At 41.4% G+C, this 16,436-nt stretch overlaps 1 protein-coding gene across 5 annotated transcripts; it reads right to left on the reverse strand.

The window, feature by feature from the left end:
* Positions 1-2,592: 2,592 nt before the first annotated feature.
* LOC115730937 (F-box/WD-40 repeat-containing protein At3g52030-like) lies at positions 2,593-6,894 on the reverse strand. 5 transcript variants are annotated; one of them, XM_048278899.1, is made up of 8 exons: positions 6,788-6,894; positions 6,236-6,290; positions 5,373-5,471; positions 4,804-4,907; positions 4,175-4,264; positions 3,988-4,025; positions 3,174-3,258; positions 2,593-3,023 (listed from the first exon to the last, which is right to left on the reverse strand). In XM_048278899.1, exons 1-8 carry the CDS (start codon positions 6,871-6,873, stop codon positions 2,663-2,665), a joined length of 918 nt encoding a protein of 305 aa, XP_048134856.1. In that variant the 5' UTR covers positions 6,874-6,894; the 3' UTR covers positions 2,593-2,662. The 5 variants fall into 5 exon arrangements, with proteins under 5 accessions (XP_048134856.1, XP_048134855.1, XP_030517413.2 ...); XM_048278898.1 differs by having other exon boundaries at positions 3,937-4,025; XM_030661553.2 differs by having other exon boundaries at positions 3,886-4,025.
* Between the last annotated feature and the right edge of the window lie 9,542 nt (positions 6,895-16,436).

The following is a 16,436-nucleotide window of genomic DNA, read 5'->3' on the forward strand; positions in this document are numbered from 1 at the left end:
ATATGATTAACTAATAGTGATTATTGATGGAATAGAATTGGGACAAAAGTAGCAGTTGAAGATTTTTCATGAGACAAAAAAGGGGGTTTTTGATATAATTGGAACATGTGCTAAAAGTTGAGGGTTTTTTTTTATACTAGGCCAGTAGAATTGGGACAAAAGTAAAAGTTTAAGGTGGAGGGACAAATGTAAAAGTTAGAGATTTTTTATAAGATAAAAAAATTTTTTTGGTAAAATTATCACAAATGCTAAAGTCAGATATTTTTTTGGATGTCGGGCCCTTGTAAGTGTTAAAAGCAACACAATGAGACGCCCAGAAGTCATTATGAAATAAAGCACTTGCATGAAATTTCTCTGCCCTTTTGGCTGGTCATACGGGCATCATCAAGGGAAGGAATAGAAAAGTTTTGAGTATTTGTTGGACGAGTGAATCAGAAAAAAATAAAAAAAAACTGTGATCACTCACACCCGACGTAACACCATGCCTTCGTTAATCCTGAACATTTCTTCTTTAATCCCAAAAGGCCATCTAATGAACCTGAGGTTTGGAGAGGATGTGGAGACAGTAGCGCGGCATCGAGTAAGTCTCGCCCTCGAGGAAGCACCTCATATTGCAGGCTTGCATATGGAGGAGATCCTCCAGAAATCACGTTGGTTACCGGATTCTTTCATTAATATATTCACCAAACACTGTTACTCATTGATCATTCAATCAATCTGGCTATGATAACATTTATTTGGAGCACACATCCAAAGTCCAATACCTTTATTATAAGAGATTGCCAAAAGAGAACTCAAGTCGAAACCCGTTAATATATCCAGTTGAATTCACTTTCACTCAAAAACTTAAACTAATGATATATGAATCAACGAAAATATATAAATTAGTTTACGCATACCAATTCTCAACATGAGACTTATTTAACACAATTCACATGTGCATCTCAACTATCTTCACCAATTTTCTCAGCTTTCACGTTCCTCTCCACATCAATGCACTTGTTCAAAGAGAAACAATGAAGTTCTTGAATTCCTACATAACTGAAGAATGACATGCGCACCCGGGTGAATTACCAAAGAAAGAGAAAGATAATGGAGAGAAAAGTGAGTGCTCAAGCATTAATCATCCATTTTGGTCGGAAATCTTCAAGCACTTCAAAGGATCTATTTTGATGGGAGTAGGGAGCCAGCAAAGGAAGTGAGAGATGAGAGCGAGAGCTCTCTTAGGCTGAAAATTGTTATAGTGCACGCAGCAGTCGTCGCATGGGTCTAAGTCCATGATCTGCGAAAACAAAACGCTACCCGAAAATGGATGGCCAATGTAAATTTGTGCTATTGTTTCTCATATTGTCGTTCAAAAGTGCTAAATTATGAGGGGGGGAAATAAGAACACCGAAGGATTTGAGCTCACGTTGGTCTTTTTTGGGATGAGAAGTCGGGTTGGAAGAGAAGCACAGAGGGGCGTAGATGTTGTAAATGTTAATAATAGGACATACACCATTAACCGCATCCGACTTTGCCGATTTGCATTGGGTTACTTGATTGGTGGCATTCAGTGAAAAGTCGCAATATTTTTTAATTGCATGCCATGTTTGTCCTGATAGCAATGCGTGCGTGCCCAAGTATTCGTACACCCCTTTGAAGTCTGTCTTGTCGTTGATTGCTGCGTTCCCAATGTAATGATCGTTCATAACATAGAATCAGAGATAGATTCAATGGGTTCCGCGCATTCTAGATTTTGATTTTAGCAATTTTTCATGTGAGATCTACATGATCTAATGACTTTGAGGCACCGAATTGGTCCTAATCAATAATGGTTACATAACACCAAGAGAATTATCTAGTAACAGCACATTCATCGAATCACAATTTGACCGCGATGGTCCTTGCCGCCGCTTCGGCAAAATAATAATAAAACGCTCGACTGGCCAATTCATCGATGGTGACATAATCGCCGTCTTGATCAAATTTGACCGACAGTTGTTCGGGCAATCTTTTGATCCTATCTTTATCCTTCAGTCCTTCTTGACGATAAACCCTGGAATTGAGAATTCCATGGTGATCACTCGCCTGAAAAAGGCTCGTGTCGATCCCAGACTTCTCCCGCTTGGCTTCGCATAGAGAGTGAAGAACATCTCCTTGCTTCCTTCCATGGATTTGAACCGGGAAAGACAGGAAACATAAAGAGAAAAGAAGAAGAGGAGAGTGTGTTCTAGAATTTCTGTCCATTCTCTCTGCTGTCAGCTCTTCCTCTTTGAGCCACTAGAGAGATATTTCAATGATCATTTTAATACATGGAGTTAGCTGTATATAATAGAAAAGCGAAAGAAAGAGGACGGCAAATTCTGGTTGAACAGGGAAGTCTCGACAACCAGAGTGAGCTTGACTAGATTCATGTCATAATTGAGACTTTTACCTTCTATTATTTTGGGAATCTTGTTGTGCCGTGTGAGTCCAATAGATAGGGGCGGCGATACGGAATCACATTCCGCATATACTTCTTCTTTAATGATCTCGTCATAATCTGTCCTTGAATTTGCTTGAACAACAACGACCATGTCAACACAAATTGCCTTTCTCTTCGTTCTTTTTTCTTCTTTTCTCCACAACAAGTTCAAAGAAAAAACGAAAACAAGAACGATCCTCAAAGAAGGTGCAGTTTCTAGTGAAATTTCCACAATCTTATTTGCTTTCCGTTGTGAGTGGCGACGACTTTCTTCATTCCCACGGCCAAACACGTGATCGGAGGCCGAGCAGCTCTAGGAATGATGTCGATCCGAGCATCTTCTGAGAGCCTCCTTCCCTTTCTTTTCTCTATCCCTCCTAGAGAAGAAGAAGAAGAAGCTGATGATACTAGTTGGTCCATGACGTAACTCGAGACTAGTTCGCCCGTGCTTTGATCCAAAACGCGCAGCACACCGTCTATTCCACCAACAACCAGCGTCGACGAGTCATTCTGCATGTGTCCCAGCGAGTACAGCACGTTCGGGCTCACTCGTCTTTCCCACAGAAGCCCCATTTTCCTGAGTAATTAGCATCTTCTCATTTATCAGCTGCTTTTTCTTTTAGGGTATTGAAGATCGGGACCAAATGAATCCCACATACATGACATTTTTTTAAATCTCGTGAAGGTACCTATAGCAGAGAAAGTGACAGTCGTGGACTATAACTACCTGAGATCCCAACAAGATGCATATCCAGAAGCACATCCAGCAAATACTAAACTCGAACAAGGGTTGAAACATAATGCCTTTACACCTGTCAAAAATAGATAGCGTTCGAGTAGGTTAGCTATGGTGCAAGCATCTGCAATCTATCATATCCTGCCTAAGGGGGAAAAAAATCGCAGTGTGTAACACAGATAAATTCGACTCATAATATGACAAAGGTTTTGATGTATTTGCACACGCAACCCAACATAATGCAGCAAAGAGGAAGATAAACAATCATCAGATAACTTTGACCATATTTAGACCCTTGAGACGTTGCTGTGGAAATCCATCATGACATTCATCAGTATCACATCGCAGATCAAAAGAAAGAACCATGAACAATTGAATTTTACACAACCAAACCCCACCATTACGCACCGATGCCACCATGGCCATTTGCGACACTATAACAATTTTCAGGAATTTTTTTCCCCATGCGCTGGGAAAAGGACTAGCTGAGAGACAAGTTACAACCAAGACCTTATGAAATCAAGTTTCAGAAACAACTAGTTGCGGGAATAAAAGACGTGAGAAATACAAAGATCCAGACATTGACTGATAAAATCCCAAATTGAACATGACAAACTGAAACTCCCCATGCAAACCCACTCAAACAAAATGAATTCTAAAGATGTATGCTGTTAGAAATTAGCTGAACAAGCAAGCAAATAACCTATGCGATCATTCGGCCTCAATGTTGCTACTCGCTCATCGGATGAAAGACCTGATATTGTGATGCTGCCAAGTGAGGAACTACTAAAAATCAACTGCTCACCGCTCAAAGATAAGCAGGTCACTGGGGCAGAATGCATCCTGCAGTCAACCAGAACTATCGTTAGCGAGTCATTACAGTATAATCACCTCCCCAATGCATCATAATAGGATTGACATTGAACTTAGGTTCACGTAAGAAAATCTATTGACAGAAATTACATTTCAACTAGCAAAGCAGAATAACATACCTAATGATTCGAGAACATTTCCTACTGTACATGTCAAACACACGAACAGTACCATCCTCACATCCAACAACTGCCTCAGGATCGAGGTAACTGCAGATCAGATGTCAGTCTTACAATGACCAAAACTGTGTCATTACACCAACATATACAGTTGGGATTGAAATAAAGAATCTAACTTAATGGAGCCGTATTTCAATAGGTATGCATCCTAGATGCAAATACAGAATGGTAAAGAATGATAAAGCAACATTAATTGCACTGAATCTTCTTATAAGATCAATTTTCCTACTTTTCCCGGTCAAGGATAGTCCAGAATAAGTTTGTGTTCTTGATTAGAACGAAAGTTGAATCTGTTCTCATGTGCATAAAGTTGGAAAATGCTGAAACACATATTTCACGAGAAAGACATCCCAAATTCACTTCTGATATGAACATTAAATACTGAGCCAAATTACAAGTTCATAACACGGAATGCCTATTTCCATGCAAAAAAGTGAAAACGTCTCCGTTAACAAAAATCAGGGAAACTTGATAGATTATTTCCCATGGATATTGAAAGTATAGCAGGTTTTATGAACCTATTACTCTGAGAAGGCAACGAATATCCAAGTGAGTATATTTAAACTCACCGCAGACACAAACCCTTTGGAAACGTTCCTTCACGGGAGGGAAATATGCTTCTCTGGCCCCCACGCCTCCATATGCTTATGCGAGTGCCAATCAAGCCAACAATCTGCAGAAAGTCAACAGGAGAATTTCAGAGTTTCGTATGTAAATAGCTGAAACATATTATGCAATCGAGTACAATTTAATCATTGTTAGACCTCTATCCATCTCAAGAACCAGACCAGTCAACCACATGATGAAGTTGAAGAATACCAGCTTTATGACGTTCAGCTATAGGAAGAAGAAATTACAATGGCAACATGGCAAGGCCTTTAAAGATGCCTTTCTGCGCATGAAGCACCTTAATATGGAATCATGGGTTGTGCGCAGAAATTGCCAGCATATGTCTCTGAATTAAAGGGTACCGCAAATTTAATGAAAAGCTGTAAAATCATGTTCTTCAAAATTAGGTTGTCAAGACAAAAGAGCGCCTCATATGCACAGAATTAACTGTATTACATATATGGTCCTATCTGAGCAAGAATGGGCGTTCCCTTTTCCACCATCTCGAGACAGAGAAATCTTAAAATACCTTGCTTTCGTCAAAATCATAATCAATTAAAGAAACTGCATGTGGAATAGCATATTCTCCAAGGCATTTGTAGCTTTCAGCTGACCAGAGACGCATAACCTAACATCATAGCACAGTGTTAGTGGCCACGAGAAAAAGAGAAGTTAGCCACCAGATAAAGACTGAAAAAACATTTGTAGCAAGTGAATGGTATTTTAAAGCAAAACTTAAAGAGAGAGAGAATATAGAGTTAACTCCTTCACAAGAGCTGATCGATCACTGCCTTTAGATCTTAGTTGATATTTTGTCAGGAGTTAGACACAATAAGTTTACCCAGACAGGATAAATCATTCAAAAACACATCTCAAGAGTGCTGTTTCATTAATTTTTACTGTTTAATGTGCCATCATAGTAAGAAGCAGGCAACAAGTCGCAAGGGCAGGAAGCATGATACAAAAAATCAAATCCCCGACATATTGATCATGTATCCAGCTTATGAGAAGGTACAGAAATACAATAGGATAGCAAAGTAAGAAAATTATTTGCACTTTTTCTTCTAATTTCAGGTTCATATCCTATGGTATTACACCTCTGGCCAAGGAAAAAAAGGAAAACCCTATGGTATTACATTATATGAGAACAAATATCTTTTGTTTTGGCTCTTAGATCATGCCACCAATGTATTGCACAAAAACAATATTTATCAACAAGAAAAGCAAAGGGAATAATTCATGAAATTCAAATTCTTTTCATGACTTCCTTGCGTCTAGCAGTAGCTTTATTTGACTAAGCCACCCCAAGAATCATCAGAGTAAATCTCATGATGGTACCTCTTTCAAGTAAATAGTGAGAAAAAAGTAGGAGAGCATAAAAATAAACCGTACCTTGTCACCTACACCAGTGAGGATCAAACCCATCTTCATTCGGCACCGATTGACCCTAACAGAGAGTATGATTAAAAGCTAGTCTAACAAATAAAATCAGAAAAGAGGATAAATAAATTCTAAATCTTATTTTGGACTCCTTACTCCACCTTGGTAAAGATCAATTCCCCTGTTCTGATTAAGATCCATTTAGTCTGTTTGCCAAATAAACTCCATTGGATATCAAATCATATAAAACTGAGGATTTGTTGAACCCTTGTAGTTCTTTCAATGTCTTCCCCAGTTACTCACTAGCAGATCATATGGTATATGCTCACCAAAAGGAACTAAATACTATGTCATGGAAAGTAAAGCATCTGATTACCCTGTGCGATCAATGGTAAATGACCAGAAACACTTGCTCGTAAAGAAGTAAAAAAAATTGCTCCTGATAATGAGCAAAAGCTTATGCTAATAGAGGGTAATCACCAAAGTAACAAATGCATGGTGGTTTTATTCAAATTCAAACATGGAGGAGAGGAAGTGAGTCTGTAGTGGTAATGGAAAACTTACCCAATTGAATGCCCTTTCCACTGATCAACTTCAACATGGCCTTCTCTCAAAGAAGATTGGTGATGTTTTATCGCCCATTCCAGCATATGGTGTCTCGGTGGTTTCTGTGACGGTGCCGGCATATCGGAAGAATGTGCATAAGCGCCACGCTGCCTATAATACTGTTGCGCAGAACAAGCGATCGAACAATAAATAGACAGAACAAGAAAATAAATCGGACACCGGATGTACGTGGTTCGGTCGTAGAGACCTACGTCCACGGGAAGAGTAGCAACGAATTCCACTATAGAACGAGCGATACACGGAGATTACGGAACCACACTCGAGTAACTCAAACACTCTCGGTGTTTCCCAAACCCCAATTACATTCAAGAACGCACACGGTGTTTAGCCCCCAATTCCTAGCGATATTCTCGCAAAGGAATTAACACAAATCTAACTTCAAGATTTAATCGGCTTCGACACTTGAATTCTTGATGTAATTCCACGAACAAAACCCACGAATGAAACCCTTGCCAAGCACTCAAAGAATGGCGCTTCGGGACTCTCTTTCAAGTCATCTCTAAAGGAAGCTTGAGGAGCATTTTATATTAAACCCACCACCAAAGAGTGTGCAGATTTCCACCGTGAAGATAGGGACAACAAAGTCTCATAACTTGGACTTTCTTACTCCTGCATGCAACTTTTTCAACAACCAAGAAAGCAAATCTTATCTTTTCTTTCATTGTCGTTGTCTTCAAGGAGTCCACTTTGAACCAAATATCCTCATTATTTGGCCAAAGTCAATGATTGCACTTTTCCCTTTTCTCATCCTTTCACGTGAACACATATCCACCGGCAAATATATGTGCCAATCTTTTTTTCGTTCTTTCACGTGCTGGAGCATCCACACAATACATCGTCGGATTTCGTTCGAACTCAAACTCGAGACATATATTTTAACAATCTCCACCTTGGCTCGACGTTTGAGCCAAGTCTCAATCGCTTCGCTGATAATCCAAACATCATCCGCTACTCTCCTAACAGCCCCAATGGGCTCAACCGCCAGAGATATCATCCAAGTCCAAGCCGCGCTTGAACTTCGCCGTAATCGTGGACCTCATCAGAATACCAACCGAACATGCACCTTTAACTGCTCTACAAGGACATTCCGACACAAGCTCCTTAATCGCAGATAAAGCAAAACCACCGTTGCATCCATATCCGTCGGGAGATCGAACACGTACCTTATCAATATCAGCGATTACAGCAACCGTTGGCTCTACGGGCTCCACCTCGCTACAAGCACCATCTGTGTCGATTATCCCGCTAGTACTCGCTACCTCGGGAGTTTCTGGTTGCAACTCCACCTCAAGCTGAACACCGTTTAGATCCGTATTTATATTGCCATGAACACTCCTACCCCCAAGTAATGGAGACTCGTCAAAGGTAACTTTTCTGTTGCAAACGGGTGAATTTATATTCGAGCACCACAACCGATAGCCCCGCTCACCTCGTGCATAGCCATGGAATATGCACCTTGCCCTCACATCGAGCTTACCATCACTTACTCGATAATAACACGGGCAATTAAACATTCTAAAATTAGAATAATCAGCAACGTTACCTGACCACACTTCTTCGGGAGTCCGAAATCCGATCGCGATCGATGGAGATCTGTTCACCGGGTAGCTTGCCATACCAAGCGCATCCGCTAGAACTCTTCTAGCCATACCAGCACTAGAGATCATTTTTCGGGCCATCTCTAGTAATGTTACGCTCATCAATTCCGCAAACTGTTGTGGTTTATTGGCACTAGTGCGGTGTTTCACTATGCCATTTATCATGCAGAATTTATTTACCAGCTTTAAGCAAAACTCCATGCTACTGTCGGTTCGCACATGCTTGATCGACTTAGCAGTCTCCACCTCGATCAAAGCTCTCGACCGCGTGTTCCCGACAACAGCATCAAACTTGTGCTTCAACACACTCACCCGAGTCTTCCTCGAGCGGTCGTTAGACTCTCGAACGGATGTCGACGTCTCCGGAGCGAAACCCGTCAATGTCTCACCTTGAAGTTCATATAGGCTTCCATGCTTGATTCCTTTCATTATCACCAAGGCACCTCGAACAACCTTCAGAACTCCACCTTGTGAAGAATACCTGCATCCAGCTGAATCTAGGGCACCCAAGGAAATTAAGTTCTTTTTCAATTCTGGAACGTGTCTTACTTCGGTCAACGTCCTCACAATACCATCATGCATCCCGATTTTAATATCACCAACACCCACAACATCGCATTCGGCGTTGTTCCCCAACCGCACTTTACTACTATCTGTGCACCGATAAGTAGCAAACCAGTTTCTATTTGGTGTAGCATGAAAAGAACAACCAGAATCCATAATCCATCCGTCAAATGACGAATTCTCGATGTGAGACAAGACACTATCGACACCATCAGAATTTTCTGCTACAGCTGCAATATCATCCGTAGATTCAACTCTAATTCCCTTACCCGTTTCGTTTTTCAGCTTTAAGCAATTCCTTCTAAGATGCCCTCTCTTGCCACAATTCCAACAGACAGCACCACCGGTCCTAGATCGACTGCGTCTATTCGAGTTCATACTACTTCTACTACCACGAGTATCAGTCCTTCCTCTATTTTCACCTACTAAAGCGGTAGATACATATTCGCCAGATTCTCTTCTACGAATGTCCTCGCTCGGAATCAAATCTCGAATACCATCAAACGTCAAACTTGTTGACCCGGAGGAATTACTAGCAATGATAATGGTAGTATTCCAGCTATCGGCAATGAGGATAATAGAATCAAAGCACATACCTCATCTTCAAAGTCAATATCAACCGAACTCAATTGACTAACGATCACATTGAATTCATTGATATGATTAGTAACTGACGCACCTTCGCTCATCTTCAAATTAAATAGACGCCGCATCAAATAGACCTTGTTGATCGCAGAGGGCTTCTCGTACATATCCGACAGGGCTTTCATCAAACCCGCAGTGGTCTTCTCTTTGACGATATTAAACGCGACGTTACGAGCCAACGTCGCCCGAATAACACCCAACGCTCGTCTATCCAGCAATTCCCAATCGGCTTGCTTCATCGTCTCCGGTTTCTCCCCGGATAGGGGCAAGTGCAGCTTCATCTGATATAGATAATCCTCAATCTGCATCTTCCGAAAACCAAAGTCCTTCCCCTCAAATCTGTCGATTTTCACTTTTACTTCTTCTGTCGCCATCGATTCGCTTCAACTCGACAAGCCTGGCTCTGATACCAATTGTTGCGCGGAACAAGCGATCGAACAATAAATAGACAGAACAAGAAAATAAATCGGACACCGGATGTACGTGGTTCGGTCGTAGAGACCTACGTCCACGGGAAGAGTAGCAACGAATTCCACTATAGAACGAGCGATACACGGAGATTACAGAACCACACTCGAGTAACTCAAACACTCTCGGTGTTTCCCAAACCCCAATTACATTCAAGAACGCACACAGTGTTTAGCCCCCAATTCCTAGCGATATTCTCGCAAAGGAATTAACACAAATCTAACTTCAAGATTTAATCGGCTTCGACACTTGAATTCTTGATGTAATTCCACGAACAAAACCCACGAATGAAACCCTTGCCAAGCACTCAAAGAATGGCGCTTGAGGACTCTCTTTCAAGTCATCTCTAAAGGAAGCTTGAGGAGCATTTTATATTAAACCCACCACCAAAGAGTGTGCAGATTTCCACCGTGAAGATAGGGACAACAAAGTCTCATAACTTGGACTTTCTTACTCCCGCATGCAACTTTTTCAACAACCAAGAAAGCAAATCTTATCTTTTCTTTCATTGTCGTTGTCTTCAAGGAGTCCACTTTGAACCAAATATCCTCATTATTTGGCCAAAGTCAATGATTGCACTTTTCCCTTTTCTCATCCTTTCACGTGAACACATATCCACCGGCAAATATATGTGCCAATCTTTTTTTTCGTTCTTTCACGTGCTGGAGCATCCACACAATACATCGTCGGATTTCGTTCGAACTCAAACTCGAGACATATATTTTAACAAATACAACTCTTGCAATAACTTGGATTTGTCGACAATCTTGTTCCTGCAAAACCAAAGGGGTAAAAGGCCTTTCAAAATGAAGCATATCCCTCCAAACTCTTTGATTCGCTCAAAAACACATAGGCTTCTTTTAAGCCCATCCTCTACCCGAAATCCCTCGGACCACTAGTCTTGAGAATCATTTGCGGCACTTTCGGTCTAACCAAGAAACACAGGTCTAAAGTCTTCAATTCACGGTATTTCCAATCCAAACCCCGCATATTTCAACTTGTTCCAATACACCGGCCACTATATATCATCTACTAAATGGCGAGCGAAGGGTTAAGACAGCTTAAGAAGCATAACTCCGAAAAAATTTCCAACTTTCGACACTAAATTGAACTAAAGTGCCAAACGAGAGGGAGAGGCAGCGGAGCGGGCAGAGTGATGTGAATCGTTGCGGAAGTTGATCGTTCTACGAAGATCTATGAGTTGCGAATTTGCTAACCTCAACCCCCAATCGAACCCGTGATTGGTAATCTCGGTATGAACGCGACCTGTTGACGAACCCGTGTCAACCAATCAACGCTATAACGCCACGAACAAGAGAATTCGCGATCTTGCTCGATAAGTTGAATTCGATCGCCACAAGGAAACCTTGATAAGATCTAGTCTTCAAGAGAACTCAAAGAAGAAAACCTCTCTGTATAATATTCTGAATCAAAGTTGCGTTATCAGAAACCTATAAGCTCCCTTATATAGGGTGCTAACCCTAATAAGGCAAAATTACAAAAATATCCTTAATTAATGAAAATTCGCCTAAAAATAGAAAAAGGCCTAAAAGTCCATCTAAATGATTCCGAAACGCTAAAAAACGTTGTCAATCACTACTAAAGTAGTGAGTATTGATCAGTGGCTCGTTTCCAAGCGTCTCGAAGTCATTGTAACCAAAAAGTGATATTGTTACGCCAAGGAGCTTCGGAATCTTTAAGTCTCGAATCCATATTGTCTCTATTCCAAAGATCTTGAACCATGACGCCGACGGTTTGTTTGAATTTCTTTGCTCTGGCTCGAGTGATGGGGCCTAACGGATAAGATAATGGATCCCTAGCACCTCCTCCTCGATAGGGCTTGATGTCCACATCATTCCCTCCTCCGTGCAAAGGATTTGCCCTCAAATCATCGCTTGCATCAAAAAGAGTCAAGTCAGAAACATTGAAAGTAGCACTAATACCATACTCACCTGGAAGATCAAGCTTGTAGGCATTATCGTTGACTCTCTCCAACACCATGAATGGTCCATCCCCTCGCGGTAACAACTTAGAACGTCGTTGTTCGGGAAAACGCTCTGTGCGCATATGAACCCGGACCCAATCACCGGGCTCAAACACTACCTTCTTGCGCCCTTTGTTGGCTTGCTTTGCATATTGCTCTGTCTTGTGCTCAATATTCAGCCGCGTCTTTTCATGCAAAGTCTTCACAAATTCAGCTTTCTTAGCACCATCTAAATCCACACGCTCATCAACAGGCAAAGGGGTTAAATCTAACAGAGTTAATGGGTTAAAACCATAGACAACCTCAAACGGTGTGAATTTAGTAGCAGAATGTACGCTCCTGTTATAAGCAAACTCAACATGAGGTAAACAGTCTTCCCAAGACTTAATATTCTTTTTAATGATAGCACGCAATAAAGTCCCTAAAGTCCTATTAACTACTTCAGTTTGACCATCGGTTTGTGGATGACAAGTAGTAGAAAATAAAAGCTGTGTACCTAACTTCTTCCACAATGTCTTCCAAAAGTAGCTAAGAAATTTAGTATCTCGATCAGAAACAATGGACCTAGGCATGCCATGCAAACGCACAACCTCACGAAAGAACAAATCAGCAATATGCGATGCATCATCAGATTTATGACAAGGTATAAAATGAGCCATTTTCGAAAATCGATCTATAACCACATAAATAGAATCCCTACCATGCTTAGACCTAGGCAATCCTAACACAAAATCCATAGAAATATCAACCCAAGGATGCGTCGGGATAGGCAAAGGAGTATATAAGCCATGTGGTTTAGTTGTAGACTTAGCCTGTTTACAAGCAATGCATCTCTCACAAACACGTGTGACATCTCGTTTCATGTGTGGCCAATAAAAATGTTCATGCAATACTTCATAAGTTTTATTTATGCCAAAATGTCCCATTAAAGCGCCACTATGCGCCTCTCGCACTAACAACTCTCGCAAAGAGCATCTAGGCAAACACAACTTGTTTTCACGAAAGAGGTATCCATCATGCCTATAGAATTTTTCAAACGCAGCATGCTCACAAGCTTCAAACACTCTTCCAAAGTCATCATCATCAGTATATAATTCTTTGATATGCTCAAATCCTAGACACTTTGCTCCTAAAGTAGTTAGAATTGCGAACCTTCGGGAAAGTGCATCGGCTACCACATTTTCCTTACCTTTCTTGTATTTGATTACATATGGAAAAGTCTCGATGAACTCCATCCATTTGGCATGTCTTTTGTTCAACTTTTGCTGCCCCCTCAAGTACTTCAAAGTCTCGTGGTCGGTGTGGATCACGAACTCTTTTGGCCACAGATAGTGTTACCAAGTCTCCAAAGCTCGCACCAAAGCATACATCTCTTTATCGTAAGTTGGATAATTCAATGTTGCTCCGCTTAATTTCTCGCTGAAATAAGCTATGGGGCGTCCTCCTTGCATCAACACGGCTCCAATTCCTGTACCGGAAGCATCACATTCTATTTCAAAAGTAGCACTGAAATTTGGTAAAGACAACAAAGGAGCATTAGTTAGCTTATCATTTAACAGATTGAATGCTCTCTCTTGCTCTTCTCCCCACATGAAACCCACGTTCTTCTTGATGACCTCAGTTAAAGGTGCAGCGATGGTGCTGAAATCCTTCACAAATCTGCGATAAAAACTAGCTAAGCCATGAAAACTGCACACCTCTCCTACTGTCTTAGGTGTTGGCCATTCACGAATTGCTTTCACCTTTTCTTCATCAACCTGTATTCCATCAACACCAACAACAAACCCTAGAAATACTAATTTGTTAGTCACAAAAGAGCACTTCTTTAGGTTAGCATATAGTTGTTCGTCCCTTAAAACCTGAAAAACAGCTCGCACATGCTCAATATGGTCATCAAGGCTTCGACTATATATCAAGATATCATCAAAATAGACAACCACAAATCGGCCAATAAAAGCACGTAGAACATGATTCATAAGTCGCATGAAAGTACTAGGTGCATTCGTTAAACCAAATGGCATGACTAACCACTCATACAACCCATATTTAGTCTTAAATGCGGTTTTCCATTCATCCCCTTCTTTCATTCTAATCTGATGATAACCACTTTTCGGATCAATTTTAGTAAAAATGCAAGCTCCATGCAATTCATCCAACATATCATCTAGTCTAGGAATAGGATGTCGATACTTTACCGTAATGTTATTGATTGCTCGGCAATCAATACACATGCGCCAAGATCCATCCTTCTTCGGTACCAACAAAACAGGAACAGCACATGGGCTAAGGCTCTCTCGCACATATCCTCGCTCCAAGAATTCGCTAACTTGCCGCTGAAGTTCCTTTGTCTCCTCGGGATTACTTCGATATGCGGGTCGGTTAGGTAATAGCGCACCAGGAATCAAATCAATTTGATGCTCTATGCCTCGAATCGGTGGTAGACCTCCGGGAATCTCATCGGGAAAGACATCTTCAAATTCCCGCAATAAAAACACGACGGAACTAGGCAAACTTGGGTCAAGTTCGTTAGTAGTAAACAGTGCCTCCTTGTACAAAAGTACAAGCATCGGTCGATCCAGAAGTAAAGCTCTCCTCACTTCACTCGATTTTGCAAAAAAATTCTTTTCCTTTTTTTCTTTCTTTTCCGCTTTTCCCTCGGCTTTTACCACTCCACTCTTCTCAACCATTGCTTTTCCTTGCTTCTCGGAATTTTCTTTTCTCTCCCTCTCGACTTCACGTTGTAGTTTCAGTTGATCTTCATACACCTCGGTAGGTGTCATTGGTACCAAAGTGTAAGTCTTCTGATTCATTACCAACGAATATCGGTTGGTGTACCCGTCATGATGTACTTTCCGATCATACCGCCATGGCCTACCAAGTAAAAGATGGCCTGCTTGCATAGGTACAACATCACACATCACCTCGTCTTTATATCTCCCTATCTCAAATGGGACTCGGACTTGCTTTGACACCTTCACTTCTCCACTATCATTTAACCACTGCAATCTATACGGTCTAGGGTGCTTTTCAGTCCTTAATCCAAGCTTCTCTACCATGGTACAACTTGCTACATTCGTGCAACTACCTCCATCAACAATCAAACTACAAATCTTACCATTCACCAAGCATCTTGTATGGAACAGATTTTCTCGTTGTTGGTGATGCTCCTCCTCCTTAACTTGAACACTCAAAGAACGCCTAACCACCATCAATTCACCTTTGACTGGCATCTCAACATAGCTACAGTCCTCTAACGGTGGCATCTCAACATCCTCTTCCTCCCCGTCACTTTCGGATTGAACATCTCCAGGTCCGGTCATTATCATCACCCTTCTATTAGGACACCGATTTGCGATATGACCCCTGCCTAAACACTTGAAACATTTAATTTCACGAGTTCTAGTGTTAGGATTTTCAGTTTTACACGAAGTCGGATTCGAACCAACTCTGCCGTCCTTCTCCTTCTCCTTTGAAGTTTCAGCCTTAGAGTTGTTTCCCTTCCAATTCGGCTTCTCATCCCTCTTCCAATTGGGCTTCCAATTCGAACTTGATCCTCCATTGCTCTTGTAATTTCGGTCCATCTTCAATTGCCTCTCAACTTTGATAGCTTTATCCACCAATTCTTCCAACTCAACATAATGTTGCAGCTCTACCACCCTTGCTATATCTCGGCTCAAACCACTCAAGAATCGTGACATTGTAGCCTCACGATCCTCTACCACATTAGCACGAATCATGGCAATCTCCATGTCTTTATGATACTCTTCCACGCTCCTATTGCCTTGTGTGAGATTCTGCAGCTTGTGGAACAAGTCTCGGTGGTAATGACTTGGTATAAAGCGCCTCCTCATCACCGCTTTCATCTCATCCCACGTTTCTACCGGCACCTCACCATTACGTCTCCTGCTAGTCACAAGTTGATCCCACCATATTATAGCATAATTAGTGAATTCAACAGCTGCAATTTTTACCTTCTTAAGCTCCGAATATCGTTGGCAGTCAAATACCATCTCCATTCGTTTTTCCCAATCTAGATATGCATCGGGATCATTCTTTCCTTGGAAAGATGGAATCTTCATCTTGATGTTACCAAGTTCATTATCTTCTCGATTTCTAAACCCTCGGCATCTGTTCCTCCTCCCAAACCCGCCATCTCGATCATCTTACGTATCGGACACATATTCATCTTCAAATTGCCGCTGCCATCTAGGTTGTTCCCTAGACTCATCTCGCTGATTTTGTGGTCTCCCTCGTGGTGGCTCTCGATCACCATCGAGCCTCGTCTCACACCTCACAACTCGATTGCTAAGTGCTTCAAGTTGTAAGT

Source organism: Rhodamnia argentea, chromosome 5 (genome assembly GCF_020921035.1).
Source record: "Rhodamnia argentea isolate NSW1041297 chromosome 5, ASM2092103v1, whole genome shotgun sequence".
Taxonomy (NCBI): domain Eukaryota; kingdom Viridiplantae; phylum Streptophyta; class Magnoliopsida; order Myrtales; family Myrtaceae; genus Rhodamnia; species Rhodamnia argentea.

What these genes read in the sequence shown, in the direction of transcription:
- LOC115730937 (XM_030661553.2), bottom strand. Translation starts at nt 6,873, where the DNA reads ATGCTGGAATGGGCGATAAAACATCACCAATCTTCTTTGAGAGAAGGC. An exon ending in ATGATTTTGACGAAAGCAAG is followed by an intron (nt 4,908 to 5,372) that starts GTATTTTAAGAT and finishes GACTTTCTGCAG; the next exon opens with ATTGTTGGCTTGATTGGCAC. An exon ending in CCAAAGGGTTTGTGTCTGCG is followed by an intron (nt 4,265 to 4,803) that starts GTGAGTTTAAAT and finishes TCTGATCTGCAG; the next exon opens with TTACCTCGATCCTGAGGCAG.